This window comes from Pleurodeles waltl, chromosome 10 (assembly GCF_031143425.1).
Source record: "Pleurodeles waltl isolate 20211129_DDA chromosome 10, aPleWal1.hap1.20221129, whole genome shotgun sequence".
In the NCBI taxonomy this organism is placed as follows: domain Eukaryota; kingdom Metazoa; phylum Chordata; class Amphibia; order Caudata; family Salamandridae; genus Pleurodeles; species Pleurodeles waltl.
The window spans coordinates 223,254,637-223,275,315 of NC_090449.1; the positions used below are offsets into that span (position 1 = coordinate 223,254,637).

The 20,679-nt window shown below is 47.5% G+C and overlaps 1 protein-coding gene across 1 annotated transcript in view; it reads right to left on the bottom strand.

The window, feature by feature from the left end:
- BMERB1 (bMERB domain containing 1) overlaps positions 1-20,679 on the bottom strand; it is a 652,653-nt gene that overhangs the window by 81,250 nt on the left and 550,724 nt on the right. The window contains exon 4 of the mRNA XM_069210218.1: positions 617-731. Within this exon, the coding sequence (XP_069066319.1) occupies positions 617-731 (115 nt within the window). The remainder of the gene's footprint in view (positions 1-616; positions 732-20,679) is intronic.

Consider the following 20,679-nt stretch of genomic DNA (forward strand, 5'->3'; position numbering starts at 1 on the left):
CAATCTCACATAATTCATTAAGTGCAATCAATTAACCCTTTAAGGATAACTACTTTCGTGTGTGCAGTTTTTTTTAAATCACAAAGTATTCTTACTAGGGGTGTGCAAAATTTGCTTAATTTGCTTCTGCTTGATTATGTGAAATGTCCGCAAAAATAAAGTGAAATGCAAATTCATCATTTTGCATTAATTTTAGCACAAAATGCAGTTACGTCAATTTTAGTTGCAACAACGCATTGAAACAAAAGCACCGCAAACAACAAACACTTTTGTTCTGTTCCCGTGCATTTGCTGTAAAATTTTAGCTCGAATGGAGCAGTTCGCTGTGACCTTTTGCTGAGAATGAGGTGTATTTATGCAAAGTGGCATAATGGGGTAATATTGGGAATTTCCTGAAACAAGCACAATGCGAAATTCCTCAAATTATTTGAATTTCACCAGCATAATTAAAATTTTGCTCAGGTCTAATTGTTACATAGAGGCCACTTCGCTGCACTGAATATCACTTGGTTAATCTAAGAACTCATTCTAATAGACAGCGAAGTGCTCTGCTTATGAAAATCGCCTTTCCACGTCACATTGATCAAGGACCCTTACAAAGCTCTGCCTTTCTTACCTTAACCTTTCCACCTCAGCATCATCTACAAGAAAATCGCGTTTTTGCACCAGTTTTTGGATCTTCTGAATTAGTTCTTCTTCTCTCTGCTTTTGGGGTTTCGTTTTTTCTTTTTCTATTAAAAATAAAAACATTAGTTACAAAGACGAAACGTTTGAGTGAATACAGGCAGAGCCTAGATGTAAACAATTTGTGTACAACGCTACATTGTTATTTGATATTAACCTGACAAGCTCTACTGAAGAGAATTAAAAAAAAGGGACATATTGACTTTCCTAGACTGAACAGTTTATTTAAAAAATACTTGAGACTGCTCCTCTGCCAAACAACTTTTCTGAATTATTGTTTGTTAAAGACTCGCATGTTAACAAAAACCTAATGATGCTAAAATGTTCATGAGTTTCGTTTACTTTATTAGTGAAGTGATTACGCAATTGTATGCCTTATATTGAAAATAAAAAAATCATGCCCCTTAATAGGAATCCACTGATTCACGAGTGGTTGCATTGACTCTGCAAATCACATCATACAATTCGACCAAAAGGAGACTCCATCATGACTGCTCTCATCCTCTGCACATTACCTCAAGTATCTTTGATTTTAGCCTCACGCGTAGGCTGATGAATCGACAGGTACATACAAGTGGTCTCTGAAAACCAAATGTCAGTGGAATCAAATAGTCAATTGAGTCAGGCACTTACTTTCTCCCTTGATTGGATGCATCATATTCTGGAAGCAAGCGAATTTGTACTTCATCACTCTCTTCAACAATCGCTATTAAGCAACAGAATTTGGCAGGCTGTCTTCGAAGCAGCCGAGGAAATTTACAGCATTGCCTCGAATTTAGAGGCAATGCATTAGTGAAAGGGAACCTAGGCAGAAAATACCGACTCACTCCAGGGCCGGGCAGATTTTGTCAGACCAGCCCTTACAGAGTGCAAAGCGAGCCTGGGGCTTGGAGGGCTTCTCCCCTGAAGAACATTTGGTAAAAAATGGCAAAACGGTGCGTCCTGAAACACATTTTTCATTATATATTCAATTGTATTAGTTTTTAAAGCATAGTAAATGATGACCTTACAGAGCACCAGGATACAACACTCTTTATTGGGGCTCTTCAATGATTCCCTCACCATTACCCTCTAACCGTGCCTCTCATCTCTCCAAAACTCCATTTTCACATGCATTTCATCTGTTTTATATTGCCTCTCTGACAACCTTAAGGTGTGGAGCACTTTACATCACAGACACATATAGACAATAAATCATACATGTGTAAAACAGTGTATAGAAAATGTTATATAAGACAAAGGGGACTAGAAGGTGTAGGATTCACACGTCAGCCAAACTGGTAGCCATTTTGTAAAAGTGCTTGGTCTGGGGAATCATAAACTCAGGATTCAGAGCGTAACACAGTGGTTAGGATTGACTTCACTAATAATTTATTTCTACCCAAACAAACCCTTTTTAGCAAAATTAGAATATAAAAGACTGGGGAAAAAACATAACTTTCTAACCTGTACAATGTAGTTTGCATGCAGCTCCTTGATGGCAGTACGTAGCCCACAGCGCTAGATTATGACTGTAAATTATGAACTGCAAAGTAACAAAAGGACCTCTGTGACAAAAGCAATAGCCCACTGAGCTATACACATACAATACTGTTCTGTAATTTACATAGTTCATGTTCTTTACAGCAGGCATTTTAACACTCCGCGCTACCTGAGATGACTCAACACTGCTACTAAACAAAACTCTGATCCCTCTCCAGCAGGTACATTAATCACCAGAGTTATCTTGGCACTTTTATTGTTGCCTGAAAGCTGTAGGATATACAAGGAACTCTGAAGTTCTTTTAAAACTGCGGCACTGCTAAACAAGCATTTTCAATGCAACGGGTCTCGCATTTGCTTGAGTAAGAGCTATTAGCGTTGTAAAGAAAAAAACGCAGCACGATCTCACTATGTAAAATGCAGCACAATCGCGCTGTGCGGAAAATAAACAGATAAAGTAGTCTGGACCCCAGGCTGAAAACATCGAGCCTCGTATGTTTTTAGTAGTTTACTGGTGCTGTGTAGGTGGGCTAAACACCGGAAAAGGCATGACATATGTATGCCTTTTCACAAATGAAAGCAAGCGGATTTTAAAAGGCAAGCCCACAAACCAATGTAAGTGACTGACGTGACATGGGCGTGGTTTGAAGCCCAAAGAGAGATTACAGAATGGATGGAGCGCTTTGCGCTTGCCCATAAGAAACGTCCTCCCAGTAACAAAAGTGGCCCTCACCCTTCCAGCCCCCCAGTGAAATGACCGGTATGGTCAGTCCGGCCTTGACCTACCCTTAAAGAACTTGCTGAAGTGGGAGCACACTTAACAAAAAGCATTGGCAAAGTTAATAGGTCTCGGCTGCAAAAGTCTGAGCTGTAGGCTTTGCCAATGCTTTTTAATTGGCTGCATGGAAACACATGCATTCCCTGCAATTTTGACATGAGTTCTTTTGAAAATAACCCATTCCAAGATGGCCACCAATATGTGTGTGTGCATTGTGATGCATGACCTCCATTTTTAATTTGCTGATCTAACATTTATGACGGCCATGCTATACCCATAAATTTAAAGTAAAGAAAAAAATGATCATTAACCTAATCAGTTGAGTACAAAAGGCTTACGGACCAGGGCCAAACAGGACATGTACACAAAACCTAAAATTATTTCCTGCTCTGGTTCTTTCTTTTGAGGGGGTGATGATGGGTTGCAAGGGCAGGCATGTGGGTTTAAATTTTGTGGGTGCAGTCGGGGTGACATGCAAGGTGAGAGGCTTGACTAATCAATTCTTGTGCTAGACCCGATCCTTGATTGACAGACTTCAAAGGTATAACACATTTTTATTTCCTGACTTATAAATGACTAACTGCGCAGATGGGACTCAATCATAAAGCTAATGAGTTAAACATTCATAACTTGTAAAACAACATGTGCTTCACTGGTCCAAGTTGTTTGTGGTTTCCTTTGTTCGTGTGGCACACGCAGGCTGGTAAATCATTGCCCAGAGTGGTAACTGAAGCATGTGGGCCTAAAGGTTATTCGTCGATGCCTGCCTTTATACGAGGAACACAGAAAGGGCCGAAAGGAGCAGGTGACAAAGAAATGATCTGCATTTTGAATGTATTTTAACTCTGTGATTATTAGGATGTGTGTATGTTCCAACTCTGTGGGTGATGTATATGTGTGTTATTGTTTTTTCTCGGTCACCACATTGTCCTATTCTGCATTAACACAGGTAATGCCAAATACCTCTGTCTTGGATTTTGCAGGGGTTAGCTAAGTATTTACATTAGTATACCTGTTACATACGTTCACTTGCACAGGTTATTCGCTTCTCTGAGCCTGCCTGAACTTTATTCAAGATTACTTACATTTGTAAACTTCGTACTTGTATAGCACACTGCTCACCCGTTAGGGTCTCAAGGCGCTGTACACATACCACTGTGGAACCCCTCCTGGCTTTTCCCTGTGAGGTGCTCACTCCTGGGCAACCTCCAAGTTGAAGCCAGGCATCCCAGCACTGTTGGGGCCATTGTGGAGATTAAGCAAGCTATTGCCCAGAGTTACAGAGTGGGACCCATGAATTAGATTAGGCACCAATGTGAGAATTATCAGGTCCAAGGAAATTGAGTCTAAGACCCGCCGAGGCGGGAATTGAACCTTGGTCCCGGACCAGATTTCTGCATGAGGGTCTGCCTCTCTAACCATTGAGCCACACTGCTTTGGCAATAACACACTAGGACTGCCCAGACTATGCCAGGAAATACCACTTCAAGGCCAGCATGTTGCCTGGAATTCCACTGTTGTGATATGGGCAGCTCGTTTCCAGAGGACATCACCATAGTACCTGGCCCAGCATTTTATCACAAAATGTCACTGCTGTGCCAGGCCTGCATGTTGCCACGGATTACTACCAGTGTGGACGGCCCAGCTAATTGCCAGGAATGCCCCACCCCTGTGTCAGGGTCAGCACATCCCCTTTAAGTCAAGTCTTTATGGAGGGATTGACTCTCACGTGTGCCCCAGCAAGGAAACACCCCATACCATTGAGCAACTGTGGGACATACACCTCATTTCCAGATCAATGTGATGGTCTTTATTAGCTAATATCAATGTTAAATGTAAGGATTTTGCTTCGGCCCTGCCTGTTTTGTGGAATGAGCAAGTCCCAGTATACAGTTTTCAACCGTATTGCTGTTGTTTGTCTCAGTACCTATGGCAATATACCCCCATCCTCTGACAAAATTGTGTTATTCCGTGGCAACCCCAGCATTTTTTAAATTATTTTTTATTGACATCTCAGCAATTACAGCGCAGTTAGAAAAGTACAGCAATCTCAGCTTTACATACGGTTGGTTCAGTGTTCCCCATCTGGCAACCCCAGCAAGGGTATGAATCCCCCCGCTTGACTTTACAGCAGGGACAGTTCACGGGCGATGATCTCCTACCAGTTGTTCGGGAGGGTCATGAAGGCCCGGGGTATGAAATTAAATTCAATGTATTAAAACCTGTGTTTCAGGAAACTCTCTGGGGGTTCCAGCATCTTATCCCACTCCTTCTCATGAAGCTCTGCGTGGACTTTTTAACATTTACCTCCAGCGTGGCCCCAGCTACCCCCAGCATCGGCCAATAAGCCAAGAGAGATATGCACTCATATACATTTGCAATCATGCACACACAGATATAGATGCGCACATACAAATATACACAGGCATGCACACACATACTTACACATGCCCACACACATACACACACATAATGTCAGGCAAACACACTTGCGCACCCACACCGTGCAGAAACTTTTCCAAACTTTTTTTCTAATCTTACCTTTCTTACCAGCTCCTACCTGTGCTCCAATGTGCCCGCCTTTTCTCACCTCTCTCTTATGCAGAGCACAACTGGCGCTCCCAAGTTGGAGTGGAGAGAGGGTGGGTGCCTCGGGTTGCACTGGGCAAGGGAGGGCAAACGGGATCAGGTCGGGGTGTGGGAGCTGCAAGAGTGCCTTGCATTGCCACAAGCAATGTGGGCCAGGAGGAAAAAACAGGTGTGGGGGTTAGTGAATGAAGCATAAAAGCAGGGGTGGAAGGAGAGAACAGGTACAATTGTCTGGCGGGGCCAAAAGGTCTAACATGCCTGTGTGGGACAGGGTAATCAAGCATGAATGCAGGGGTGGCAGAGGGAAACAGGCCTGGGGAGAACGCAGCAGGGGTCACCAGCCATTAGATGTTCTGGGAAGGTGGAGAGGGCAGGCACCATGGAGGCATTCGCAAAGGGCTTTGCTGGCTTAGTGCCCACATTTTCTTTTGCATTTTCTTTTTTGTATTAAAAGATGGCAGCTGTGCAGGCATGTACATTGGAGAGCAGCAATTTTGGGATGGTAGAAATGATTTTAAGATGACCGCCTGCCGATAGTGTGCTGTGCAGAGGATCTGCAAGAGGCAGTGGCTCAGAAACATAAGTGGGAAGGGGGAAGAGGGCAAGTAAAGAGAGTGGGATGGGGAGTAAGGATAGCAAGGGGGATGAGAGAGAGACAAAAGAGCTCCTCACAAGTGGTGTAACATCAGCAGTGAAAGGATACATCAGTCAAATAAAACAATGTGTCACTAAAATGCCCCAGGGTGGGGCAAGCACAAGATTAGTGTAGAATGCCATTGAATCAACACCAGGGAAGTGAGACAGAAAATACAGAATCGAATCAAACACAAGGGGATAACTCAAAGCCCCACTCTAGGGGGCAGATTAATCAAGACTTTGTGTCACAGCACAGTGAATCTAAGCAGCACAATATCTTGATAGGGTATTTATTTTCCTTTTGTGATGGAAACGTGCTTCTTCTTTAAGATCAAATGACACATTAAGCTGCTTTGCATTATGGGGGCATCCCATTGGTTGTGCTTCACAACACAATCCCCCATGGTTTTTGATGGAAAACCCTGGCTACTAAAATTGTTAAATTGGGCTTTGATCAAAAATAACGCCTCTGAGGCAGATGCAGAGTTGGAGAAAATGTTTATTTCTCCAAAGAATTCACGTTGTATGTATGTATATATAAGTAGAAATACAGTATTTCTATAGCACGAGCCAAAAGGCAGTGTAGCAATGTATATGGACAACAACAATATAAAGTTAATGAGGGTAATGTTGTGGGCCCTATGCAAATAAGGCTCAGAGGCACATGGTTACGATACTGGTGAACTGGCCTTGAGCATGTGCGCTCAGACCCTTTTTTATTTGCAGGCGCCACGTCACCCAGAACGTCTGCATTTGGTGGGTGTAGGATGAGTGTGGGAGCAAGTCCTCTCAGAGTGGCTGGTGGAAACACTAGACTGTGTCCTGCAGGACACAATATTCCTCCCAAAATGTATTAAAAATAAAAACAAGTCCAACCTGCAAGAAAACCAAAACACTAAACACCAACATAGTCTCTTAGCCGTGAGAGGCAGTCCGCAAGATGGCAGTGGACAGGTGCAGCTGGGTGCATCCTGGAATTTCTGCATGCATCCATGATTTAACCAGCTACTACTGTGCACAAACACTGTGTAGGTGGAGTCTGGATTCTTTGACAGCGAGTTGGATGGGTCAGGGTCCACTCATGCGCTGTTGGCCAGTCCTGCATGCTCTTGCAGAGATGCATTTGATGTAAAAACCGTTCAAACTTGGTGCATCAGGAGCATTGGTGGAGTCCTCTACAGCTATTTCTCGTAACGCATCCTGACTCCATGAAAACCAGTCCTACAATGACTGGGAAGACCTTGGCAATGTTTGGGTGAGTTCCTTGGAAGCCCCAGTGCTTCCCGGTATCCTGTTGGAGGAGCAGCTTCTGGACCATCTCTTGTGCAGGGATTCCCTTGAGGCCCTTTCCATGGGACCACATGGACTGTTAGGGCTGCGTGTGAGGTGTCTGGAGGCCGCTGAAGGATCGCCGACAGAAACCATGGCCATGTCATTTCTGCAACCGCAAGGGTGGATGACACATGGTCGGTGTGCTTGCCATCAGGACCCAGGTGCAAGAGGGCTATCAGGTAGTCTCTTTACAATTGGACTCCCCCATTGCCAGGAGTGCCTCGTTGGTCTCTTGATGTTTCGCGGGGTAAGGCTGCACCCTAGTGATGAGATGCTTCTTTGTTGGGCCAAGTGATACACATGGCAATGATGGTGTTTGCCAGTAGACGACCTGGACAACAGGCGGTGATGACTTGCTGGTGTGAGGGTGATTGGAGGGACTTTGCAGCCACGTCGCTTGTTGCATAGTTGGTGCAGTTCTTCTCCTTTGATGTGCGGTTGCTAGCAGGGATGCCATCTGCTTCAAGCAGCGTGTGACAGGTGGCTGGATGGTTACACGGTGACGTGTGGGGCAGATACGTGGTTTGCGCATGCTGGAAGCTCACTTTTGGTACTCCCGCCGGGCTGTCTCGAGTGACATCGCTGCACCCTGGTGGCTGGCCTGTGTTGGTAGGTGCACTCTTGGGTAGTGGCATGAGTCCTCCATCTCTTCATCCTGTGATCTTTCGGTCTTACACATCTGTGGTCACCAGGTCTTTCAGTGTGACATGTTTGTCACACAATCTTCTCTCCTCTCCTTTTCCTTCTGTCTCACAGTGCCACGCTCTCTTCTTGCTTACACTGATGTGGCGTCCGGCCGCATTTCTTCTCTTCTTTGTGTTGCGGTGGTGGTAGCTTGCCATTTGTGGCGTGCAACTCCTCTCTTGCCTGTAATGGGTCACTGGTGACGCCGTCTTGAGGCAGTGTGGGGGAGGACACTCCTTGAAAAGTCACTGGCTCCCTGGGGGGCAGTGCTAGTGCTGTTGGGATGAACACGATCTCCTTCGTTTATGTGGTGTCGTGCCACGCTTGACGCTTCTTCTGACCAGGTCTGGTCAGGGGCACTCCCCACTTCTTTCCTCATTCTCTCCCTGTTGTGGTGTCCTGCCACAGGTCACATGATCACTTCACATGGTCCTCTCACTGGTCCCATCCTGTTCATAGGATGGTGTCTCTTCTTCTGCCATGGGCCTCTCGCAGACCCGGTCCTGTCGGTAGGATTCCCTCTCTTGGACTTCTTGCAGATCCTGTCCTTTCTGACTCTTCCTTTTGTGGACATCTTGCAGGTCCTGTCCCTACCTTATGGATCACCTTCTTCCACCTTCACTAATGGACATAGGTCTTGCATTTTGAGGTTGCACCATCGTAACGCATTGTCCTGCCTGAGCTCGGGCGTGCTTGACAGGATCGGTCACTCCATGTGACATTCTCAATGGCGGGCCAACAGTGGCCATTCGGTGCTGGGGTTGTGTCCTTCTGGCTGACTTGTGCACACAGTGTGGTGCCTCTGGGTTTCACAGTTTCTTTAGTGGGTTGTAGTGGGTGGATTGCACCATGTAACCTAGGTGCTTCTTGGGATGCTTCAATGCCTCCGTATAAAGAGGGGAAGTCAGAGCAGTTTTCTCCCTCGTGATGCTCAGCAGCTCCGATCCTCCTATCATCCCAGGTGCGCTGGACTCAGGGCTGTTCTGTGGCTGGGACAGCGGTCTGTCCTTTACTGCGTGGTGTTGCAGATTTCACCACTTTGATTCACCTGTACTGCCTCCCTTTGGCAGTGTCCCTGCTTTTATTACTACTTTTGGGTGGATGACGAACCAGTGCAGTACCAGGGCTCCGTAGTAGGGGTAGCATTTGATGCAGCAGCTGATGATGTTTACGGGCCCTGGGGTGTTGGCAGACTTACTTCCCCTGGGTGTCATTTGCAGGCATTACAGTTTGTGGTACCACACCTGCATGCTCTTCAGGCCACTGAGATGGCTTGCTGTGTTTAACAGATGCTACCTCTTCTTTGTGGGCTCTGGTGCACCTTGTGGTGACCTAATCTCTTCTGTGTCTGTGCAGGGTCCCTAGGGCATGTTGGGAGCGGGGGTATGGAGTTGTAGAGCCGACACCATTAGAGTTCCTCTTAAATGAATGTGGTGCTGTGCCCTGAGTCTTTGTTTTCTGATCACCTGTTGTTCCCCATTTAGTTCATGCTCTCAGTTTCTCTTTTTCTTAGCAGGGTGTGCCCGGATGAACCGATGTTCCGTCAGGCATTGGTGGGGCTGCTCAGAGCAGTGCAGAGCCAGCCGGCTGCTTTCTTTTTGCATGGCCACTGCATGCAGGTTGATGCATACCAAATACTCTGAGGGGAAAAGGTTGGTCTGTTTCTCCTTTGATGTTGCAGTGACAGACAGCTATCTTGTGTTATGTGGTGGTGGCAGTTTGCCAGGAGGTGCGTTTGCTCTCTTGGGTAGTCTCTGGCATGCTTCCCTGAGGATGTTGCAGGCAAGTGGTCACCAGGGGTTCACGTGTTGCACTCAGCACCCACCTTGGTTGTTTCTCACATCCTTGCTTGGCATTCCAGTGAGGAAGCTGGAGTGCCGCTAATTTATCGCTGGGGCTCAGGTACGTGGTGTGGGGGCTTGTGGCTTACTATTTTGTGTTTCCAGGCCAGACTCTTCCATGTTAGCCGTTCCGGACAGAGGCATGAGTTGGAAGCCTCCCGGTCAAGCCTTTCTGTTACTCCCTGCTGACTCTGTACAGGCGCAGCGAGGCTCCTTTCACTTTTCCTTTATGCCGCCTTTTGGGGCAAGGTCACGTGGGACACAATTCATGTACAATGATGCGGTGCCGAGAAGTGATTGCTAGGTGACTCTGCAGCCACCACTTCACTCAGGCAGCAGCAGCTTCATTGATGCGGGACTTGCGAGGCACTTGAGATGTCCATGCAGGTGCAGTTCCCTTGCTGGCGGGGTGCAGGACTTCTGGTGGGCACAGTGAGGATCTTTTTTTATCAGTGGGTTGGCAGTGTCCCTCAACATGGCGTGACTTTCATGCACACTGCCCAGACTTCAAACATCCTGTCTGGGTGAAGTTCATCAATGCAGCTTTGCTGACTCCAATACCTGCCAAGCAGGTCCCTCGGCTGGCTGGTGTACTAGGGAGGATTTGGCACTACAACGGGCATATTTACATGCCCAAGGCCTTCCTGCATCACATTAGCATCATTTGTACACTAATGTGGCATTAGGAAGGCTTTTTTGCGGCCCTGTATTTACGAAGTGCACCCCCTTGCACCACATTATACCTGTGTCAGGAATAATGTATGCAAAGGAGGCGTTCCAGAGCTAGGAGGCCCACACAAATGGCACAGTGAAATCTACAAGATTTCACTGCACCATTTTTGGTGTAATTTTTAATGCCCCCATAGGCACCTATGGGCCTACTTGCACTTTGCTGCACTAGTTTCAACATTTTTGATGCTAGTGCAGCAAAGTGCCACAATAACGTCAAAAATGTGGATGCTATTGGCCTAAGGACCACCATGGTGCGCCGTATTGTAAATATGGTGCAATCATGGTGTTGGTAGGTGGGGCGGGGCGACGCAAGAAAACTGGTGCTTTAGAACTGATGCACCAGTTTCTTGTAAATATGCCTCTAAGAGCCCTTCTTTGCTTTTCTTTTCTCCCAACGGACTTCACTGCATGTCTGCCCTGATTTGCACTCTCAGCAGTGACATTTTACTTACAGCGGTGCTCCATCCACAGAAGTTCCTCATGATGGCAGCGTTGTCAATGAAGCAGAGTCACCAAGCTTGGCAGGTGGCTGTGGGGAACACTGCTGGCTGTTTGCAGCCTGGGCAGCATCTACAACTGCAGTGGCACACCTCCTATCATGGCAGTTATCATGGCAGTTGGCAGTGAGACAGCACAGCATGTGGGGTCAGACACCCTCGTTGCCAAAGTAACTTTGTGGGCCCTGGGCCACAACACCGGCAGTGTGGTCCGACCACGGACAACAGCGGTTGCCATCCTCAGACCGGGGGGAGGCATCTCCCTGCCCACCATATTACGAGTCAGCAGAGCGCCACAATTTCCGGGACGGACCGACTGCCATGAAAAGCCTAGTGGAAACGACCAGTATATAAGTTGACACTCACCTCTGGGGACAGGGACGAGTCCGCAGCCGTCATGGAACCAGAACTTCGAAGTCCTCCCAATGCTTTACCACGCAATCCAAGTACAGGAACAGTGTCAACGACAAAGACAACAACCGTGAGTATAGCGGTCTAGCACACAAGGCATGGAAGGAAAGAGTTACACACCCACACGCAACACACACACCCGCCAAGGTCTGCCACGCACATATACACACGTACACAAACAGCTGTCCAGATACAAACACACAGCCACAAACACAAAAGCACATACAAATCACAGACAGGCACAACCAATACTCACACACCACTTCTAACACACACGGCACACACATAGGGATAAAAAGCAGCTCAAAATATACAGAAATAACATAAACACACAAAATTAAAGGCCGGACAAATCACTGAAATCAACATTAACGTCATCAGTTGGGCAGATATATTAGTTGGAAATGTTGCAATGAAAAACTATATACAAGAATGATGTCGGCCCAACTTGACTCCTGACAGCCTCATGGCCTCCACTGGGCAGGGACATCAATGGGGCAGTCAGGCACCTCAGGGGTCAGGGGGTGGTGGTTTATGTTTGAAAGGGTGGGCCTTGAGCTTTGGTTTGGGAGGAGGTGGGAGTTTGAACTTAGCCTTAGATGGCGTGGGAGTGGTCTTGGAGTGGTGGGTTACAGTCATTGCTTTAGAGGGAGTTTTTTTGGCTGGGGGGGACATGGGAGGCCTGGGAGCTGGAGGGACTGGGCTGAGAGAGAGGAATGTGACGCTTAGGGACAACACAAGTTGGACTGGAGGAGGGAACAGGCCAAGGCAGGCAAGGAAACCTTTTTTTGGAACAGTAGGGCGGATTGTGGGGACAGGTTTGGGAGTGGAGGTAGAGGGAGTAGTTGCAGGACATGTAGGTGTGTTGTACTTGGATGTAGGTGCATGCAAAGTGTGCCTGTGTGAGGTGGATGACTGTTGGGTGGGTGTATTTATGTGTCTTGGGAGGAGGGGGGATAGTGGCTGGGAGAAGACAGGCAGATTGTGTAAATGTACGTTGAGGTAGTCTCTGCAAGTAAGGTAGGTGTGCTGCATGTGGGTGTGATGGTGGTCAGCGCGGATGTGGTACATGGGGTGCATGTCTGCATGTCTGTTGTGGTGGTTACTGTTGGCAAGGCTGAACTTGTGGCAGGATCTGGGAGTGAGGATGTAGTGCTGGCAGGTGTGAGTAGTGATGTAACTGTGAAGGATGAGGTGGTGGGGAGACAGTGGAGGCAGTGGCTGTTGTTGTGTTTGCTATTGTGTGTTGGGCGTGTGCATGCTTGTGATGTGACCTGTGGTGCTTGTGTTTGTCTTTGCGCGTCTTGTCTGTTGTCTTGGGTGCATGCAGGTCTGATGGTGTGCTTTGGATGGGTTAGGGCTTTGGGCACAGGTAGCTGGAGGGAGAATTATGATGTGGGGACACTGGCTGTCATCAAAGAGGAGGCCAGAGCCTGAAACGATCTCTGTAGGCCAGCCAACGCACCGTGAATGCCCTCCAGGTAGGCATTGCTTTGCTGCATCTGGGATGTCAGCCTCTTGATTGTATTCACCATGGTTGACAGCCTCACAGAAATTGATCTCAAGAGGTCAATAGCCTCCTCATTGAGTGCAGCAAGGCTGACTGGGGCAGGGGCAGAGGTGCCTGCGGCGAAGGAGATGCCCATCCTCTTAGGTTAGCGGGCAAGGGCATCTCGGTGTGGAGCTACTGGGAGGGCAGTGCTGGTAATGGGGGTGACAGACGATGTAGTTGCTGTGGTAGTCCCAGAGGGGTCTGCCACTACCAGGGAGCTTCCAGTGGAGGAGGAATCAGAGTCAAATATAGCAGTTCCTGTCTCTCCCATGGTGCTCCCCTCGCCCTCCAACCCACTGGTCCCCTCAGCGTTGGTGGACTCAGCCTTCTTGGCCCCATGGGCTGCAACCTCCCCACTCACCGGTGCCCCTACTCCTTCGTCTGATGATGCTAATGCACACAAGGACAGAGGAAGACAGGGAGGGAGGGTGGAGGAGAAAGAAAGGGAGCATAGGGTAAATAGCCACACTTATGCCACATATGAAACACACTTTACAACAATACACACGCAATATTCAGTATGCTGTGCCAAACACCAGACCAAACGAAAGGCTACTGACAAGAGACCTTGCAATTTGAAGCCCCTACAATCCCCCATCGACAACACTACACTGATACAGCAGCAGACTGTGACTACTCAACAAACCATGTGTGGGAGTTAACTGAGGGACATCTACACTTACCCCATGACAGTGTGTGCACAACCTGCATATGTCTGGACATACCAAATAGCTAGTTCAAACAGCAGTACATGAGAGTCCCCTATCTTCACATTAGTCCCAGGATGTAGCCCTCTACATATGTAGCGTACTTTCAACTACCTATCAGACAGACCAATGAGCATTACAATGAGGACCTCAGCTACAAACCCAACCAGAGGTTACTTGCTCATCCACTAGCTATTAGCTAACCATACAATCACTATGCTTCTCAATACCAACATGAAGCACACTGTGAGTACTCACCCCCTTGTGTCTGCTGTGCTGCCCTCATGCACCCATCCAACTCTGGGTAGGCCACCTCTAGTATGCGGGCCATTATGGGGATTGGGGTCTGACGGGCACCCCTCCCTCATTGGTAGGATGTCCTCAACTGGGCCTCTGCAGTCTTCCGGGCCCAGCATCTCAGGTTCTCCCAACACTTTCTGCAGTGGGTGCTCTGATGGCTATGGACCCCCAGGGTCCACACTTCTTTGGTGATGGCTTGCCACAAACCCTTCTTCTGATGGGCGCTGACCTGCATGGGAGATACAGAGGTAAGGACACATTTATGTAGACTCCTAAGCCAGTTACAGAATTGGACTGCATACTGTTTACATGTCTCAGTCATGCTACACATTACATGTTCCTGTGTGCACATTAAGGTTGCACGACACAACACTCTCGAAAGGACATACTGCATGCACACACATGCAACTACATGAAACCACGTTGCATCAACTATACAGAAAAGGTTCTTACCTGCTTATCTGGAGCCCCATACAACTGTCCATACAGGGGTAAGACCCCATCCACAAGCTTCCCAAGTTCTTCCGGTGTGAAGGCTGGGGCCCTATCCCTTGTAGAACGTGCCATTGTGACTTCCAGATACAAGACACAGCAGCACATGCAGTGGAGGTCTTGATAGCTGGACAGTCAGGAGTCAAGTGAAATGGCATCTAGAAAATGGCGGTCATGGCCGCGGGGGTTTTCACAGTGACCACCAGCGGTGATCTTCATTGGCCCCTGTTCCCCATAGACATCAATGTTATCCAATGAGAAGTTGCACGGCGGTTCCTAACGCCCACCACCATGACGAATAACGCCGGTGGAGTGTGGTCACTTCCATCTGTCCTCTGCATGCACGACAGGCAGCTGCCATTTTACACTGTAATTTATCATTGTACCCAATTATATGTGCGTCATAGCGTGATGTGGCACACTACATGCCAGGCCCTACAAATTGTGAAGTTAATCATTTGAAATAATAATGGCTTACACCATTTGCATCGTAATCTTCACGTCTCAATTCACTGCACATTTGAGCTGTAGACATGCAATATAATGAAAGGGGTTTGTATTTAATGTCCGTCGGTATGTAGGAGTAACCAGAGAGCAGATGGCAAATAGGTTGCCTGTGAGGTTGATATTTCAGCATTGATTGATTAAATGTGTGCTCAACATGTATTTTCTTTGTCCCACTTGTAGTGTTTGCTATGTGTAGATACCGACCAATGCAGAGGCGGAGGAATGCACCTGTGTACCAGCCACTAGTTGACCTGGCTACAATGTTTGCACAACATGTACTGCTCACCTATCGTCTGAATAGTATGCCAATCAGAGAACTGTGTGCACAAATGGAGCCAGATCTCATGCCTGCTAATTGTCATCCAAATGCGATTCCTACTACTGAACAAGTACTTTCAGTGTTCCACTTTTTGGCCACTGGCTCATTTCAGGTGACAGTGGCCTTGGCAGCAGGTATGTCTCAACCAATGTTCAGTTTAGTGTTGAAGGATGTTCTATCTGCCTTGCTAAAACACATCGATAGCTACATCAAATTCACTCATGATGCAGATTTGGCCTCAGTTAAGTCAGATGGCAGATTTGTATGCAAGGGGACACAACCCACATGTGACTGGGGCCATTGATGGTACCCATATAGCTTTGGTGCATTCCAGGATAAATGAGCAGGTAATCAGAAACAGAAGTTATCCTTCCATTAATGTGCAGATGGTGTGTCTTGCTGATCACTATATCTCATAAGTGACTGCCAAGTTCCCTGGATCTGTGCATTAATCCTACATTATGAGGAACAGCATTGTTCCACACCTGATGACACAACTATAGACAGAGAGGGGCTGGGTCATAGGTGGGTATGAAGTTTCTATTCACTGTCTGTCACAACATCTCTCCTTTCCCATCTCCTGTACATTATTGTACATATTTTATGTGTCATTCCACTATTCCCAGGTGACTCAGGCTACCCTACCCTAACCTATCCTGTCTGTTGACACCCCTGAGGAATCTGAGGAAAGAGGCTGACAATCGCTACAATGAGGCACATGGAAGGACCAGAAGAGTGATAGAAAGGACCTTTTGCCTTCTGAAAGCAAGATTTTGGTGTCTGAACATGTCCGGTGGATCCCTGTTCTACTCCCCTGATAAGTTCTGCCAGATAGTCTTGGCCTGCTGCATGCTGCACAATTTGGCACTCAGAAGGAATGTGCCATTACTGGAAGAGGAGGGGGCTTTCAATGCATCGGTGGCAGCAGAGGAAACAGAAGCCAGTGATGAAGATGGGAAGGAGGATGATGTGGACACCAGGACTCAGCTGATTCAGCAGTACTTCCAATGACAGTCAGGTAGGTTTGTGGTTGAGTTTTTCACAATCACCTGGTGAGGTGCAGTGTAGCAGCTCTCATATTCATTTCAGTAGTATGTGGGTTGCTCTACCTCAGTCATCTCAGTAAGGTTAGTGGTACAGGAGGGAGAAATGGGGTTACTATACTCCTGCCTTTGCAATGTTTCAACTGGATGTTTGCTCTGATTGGTTTGGCCAACTAAAATTTTCAACTCAGAGTGCCTCTGTAGTTGGGAAGGGCTGTTGGTAGTGTAATGGCTCTTCTGTTGACCTCACATTCCACCCCTGTGATTGGGTCTCCCTGAGAGTATCCCCTGCACTGGATGCCATGCAGGAGAGAGTACCATACAGATAACACGGCATAGCTCTATTCTCGTGTGTGTTCTAAGGCCATTAGTGAGGTTGCGTCATGTGTGTAGTAATGCTGATAGTTCATTACAGTGCTGTATTTGTAGGACATGAGGCCTGTGGGTCTAGTATTGTATTTGACACTGGATCATGTTGTTTGACAATCATCTATTTCCAATGTGTAAATCATGGATGTTTTACCCTTTTTACAGATCTTGCAGTGGTCACTACTGTGTACCCATGGTACCCCTGGAATAGCTGCTGACTGCTATCACTGAGATTGGTAGATGGTGAATGGTAAAAAACACTTACACTGAGAAATATTACAACAATCTGATAATACCTTGGAGGGAAACTGATGTCCAGTAACATTTACACTGACACATTGTAGTACAGACATTGCAAAGTGATTGAATAAAAGCAGAAATACATAAGCAGTGTTCAAGTGTGTTTATTCTCATTACTAAAAGGAAGGGATAGTGCAAAAGAGTGGGCTGATGGTGGATGAAGTCTTCAGTGTAGTGGCCCAAGCAGTTGGTAACACAGGTCCTGTATCCATGGGGCCATAGGAAAAGGGAGCGATGGCAGTCCAAAGTCAACAAGGTGTGTCAGTGACACACAAGGGAGACATGTTAGGAGAGGGTCATTTCCTGGCAGTGGTTTTGTACTTGGCTACAGTCTCTGTAGGATGTCTGGCTCACAGGGAACGTTTTCAGGGGGTAGCTCAGCTACAGAGGGAGGGGTGCTAGTGGCCTGTGTATCCTCCGGCAGTGCCTCCAGTCCACTAGCTGCAGCAGATGCAGAGGGCTAGCCAGGACTCTGGCTAGTGGAAGGGCCTGCTGATGGGTGGAGGACACATGCAGACTGGTGGCAATATCCCTAAGCCCCCCCTGCAATGGAGGCCATGGTGGCATTGTGGGTCTGCCACTGCTGCTTGGCCTCCTGGTGTTGTTCCGTCTGCAGCCCTTGGTTCTCCTGCAAAGTGGTAAGTACCCGGCCCATCTTGTCCTGGAATTTTTGGTGGGGTCCCAGGGCTTGTGGTAGTGCCTCCTGGGCAGTCAGTTCCCTGGGTCGCCCCACCAGTTGGCCCACAGATGACCTCCCACTGGCCCTCGCCCCCTGTGCATGTGTCCCCAAAACTGTGTGCCCACTCCCACCTGCACCAGGTCCTTCATCGTCTTGCCTGGTAGGTGTTGACTCCGGTCCCTGTACAGGTTGGCACAATGTTGATTGACGTGTCCTGGGGAAACAGGTCTGGGGGCATTGGGCGACTTGTGTTGTATCTGCTCATGTAGTGGGTTGGTCTGGCATGACCTGGGTGAGGCTTGTGGAGTGTGACTGACCAGAGGTGCCAGATGGGCCAGGGAGATCTTCCAGATCCAACCATCAAGAGTTGCTATCATCACTGTGGCCTTCTTCTGGTGGAGGACTGGGTGTATGTGGCACCTGCTGCCAGCTGACATTACCAATAGGACCTGTGGACAGGAACAAGAGACATTCACATCTGCCTCACATTTTCACATTGCCTAACCTGGGACATGGTGCTGGATGGTTGTTCTCCAGGTACAACATTGACAGTAGGCAGTTTATTGATTGCTTTGTGGCAAATTGAGTTTAATGTATTTTTTTACATCTGATATGTAATGACATATCAGTATTTTTGCATTTCTGACATTGCCATTTCTTGGTTTGCTCTTGGGACCTGCTTATTCAGCAGTATATGTCATCCTTTCCTATGTCGGTGTGGCTATGGGATGGTTGTTGTGCATTTCCAGGTCAGTAAGGGGTGGTGCATTGTGGGATTGGTAGTGCTTCATGCTGAACGTGCTTTACCAATAATTGTGAGTGCAGACGTTGGAAAAGTGTTAGTTAAGTGGTGTGGACATGAGGGGTAATGGGTATGGGTAGTAAGGGGGGTGGGTTTCAGTGTGGGTTTGGGTGGGTTGGGAAGTGATAGGGTGACGAGGACACATACAATACAGGTGTTCATAGTGGTAGGGGAGTATAGGTGACTTGCCACTTTCAATTCCTCCGGTGATTCCAGTCAGGCCCTCTGGATGCAGGATAGCCAAGGCCTTCTCCTCCCATGATGTTAACTCTGGGTTAGAAGGTTGGGGTCCACCGCCAGTTCTGTGGATGGCAATCTGGTGTTGTGATACCATAGAGCGCACCTACCCTGTAGGCCGTTCCACCTCTTCCTTAGGTCTTCCCTGGAGTGTGGATAGTTTCTCACTGACTTCACCTTGTGGACAATCCCCTGCCATAACTCAATTTTCTTGGATATGGATCTCTGCTTCACCTGTGCACCAAACAGCTGTTGCTCTACCCTCATGATTTCGTCCACCATGGCACGCAACACATCATCTGTGAAATGGGGTGCTTCTGCGGGGACATGGTGTTGTTGATGTGTGTGTGTGGTGAATGGGTTGTGCGGAGGGCGGTGTGTTTTGTAGGAGGTGGAGGGTGTGTGGTTATGTGGGATTGAGTGCTAGTGGTCTATTGTGCAAGAGTGTGGTGGGTGTTTGTGTGCAATGCTGTTGTGTAGTGTGTGATGTATGTTTGGGGTGTATAAGAAGCTGTATTGTGTATGCACAGTTCCTTGTCGTGAGTAGCCGCGATTTCTGTGGCAAATGTTTTCCATCGCAGAGGATTGTAGGATGTGTAGGTGTGTGTTTTATACTTGTGGGTGTGTGTGGTGTTTGTACGTGTCTCAGGTATGGTGTATTTGAAACAGCCAAAGTAGGGTGGTTTTGTTGGGAAGTCAGTATTGGGACCACGGTGGTCCACACCTCCAATGGCTTACCACTGTTGAATGACCACCGTGCTGATTTGTGGGTCGGAATTCAGAGGGAGGTCTTTTCTTGGTGTGGTGGTGAGGGTGGTGGGACAGCCTCTCTCCCGCCGTAGTTCGGCCTTGTTGTGTCAGATTTGTGGCTGCTTTCTGGTGGTTTTGTGTTTATGACTCATTATACTGCAGTAGATTTACTGCCTCTGCGGCGGTCTTTTGGCTGCCGCTAGCATTGTGGTCTTTGGTAAAGACCGCCAAAATCATAATGACCACCTTGGTTGTGATACTGGTCAGCTGACCTTGAGCGCGTGGCTCACACCCTTTTTTATTTGCAGGCGCCACGTCACCCATGACATCTGTGCTGAGTGGGTGTGGGGTGAGTGTGGAAGCCAGCCCTCACGGAGTGGCTGGTAAAAACACTAGCACGTGCCCAGCACGACACTACAAATGAGTAAGGAGCGAGTGGGCTGGGATGTGAATGGTTAATTGCAGTGTGCTGCACTGTACAACACACATCCAATGTGTGAATTGCTTCAAAGTTTGCCTAGGCATAGGAGTTTGTACTGAAAGAGTTACCATCCACTATATACCTTACATTTATTTTATTGATTTGCAGGCAGCCCTGTCAAGTGTTTTGTTCTTCGGTGCATTACTTCTGCTTTATCGGACAAATATTGCAGGATTCATGCACTTTTTTGTAGTGTTGTGAATTCATCATGCCTTCAGGTCTAATTAATTTTGATACAACCAAAACTATTTGTGCCACATCCTGGAAAGACGCATTTTAAGCAGAAACAATGTCTATGATACCTCGAAAATTATCTAAGTTGTATCGATGGCAAACAATTTGACGCGGAAAGTAAGAAAGTGCCTTTTTCTACCACTTAGGGGACACTAGTTGACAGGTGTATGGTGTTCTGCTCGAAGGTAGGAAGAGTATTAGCGCTTCCACGCTTCGTCAGGGATAATAGGCGCTATACACA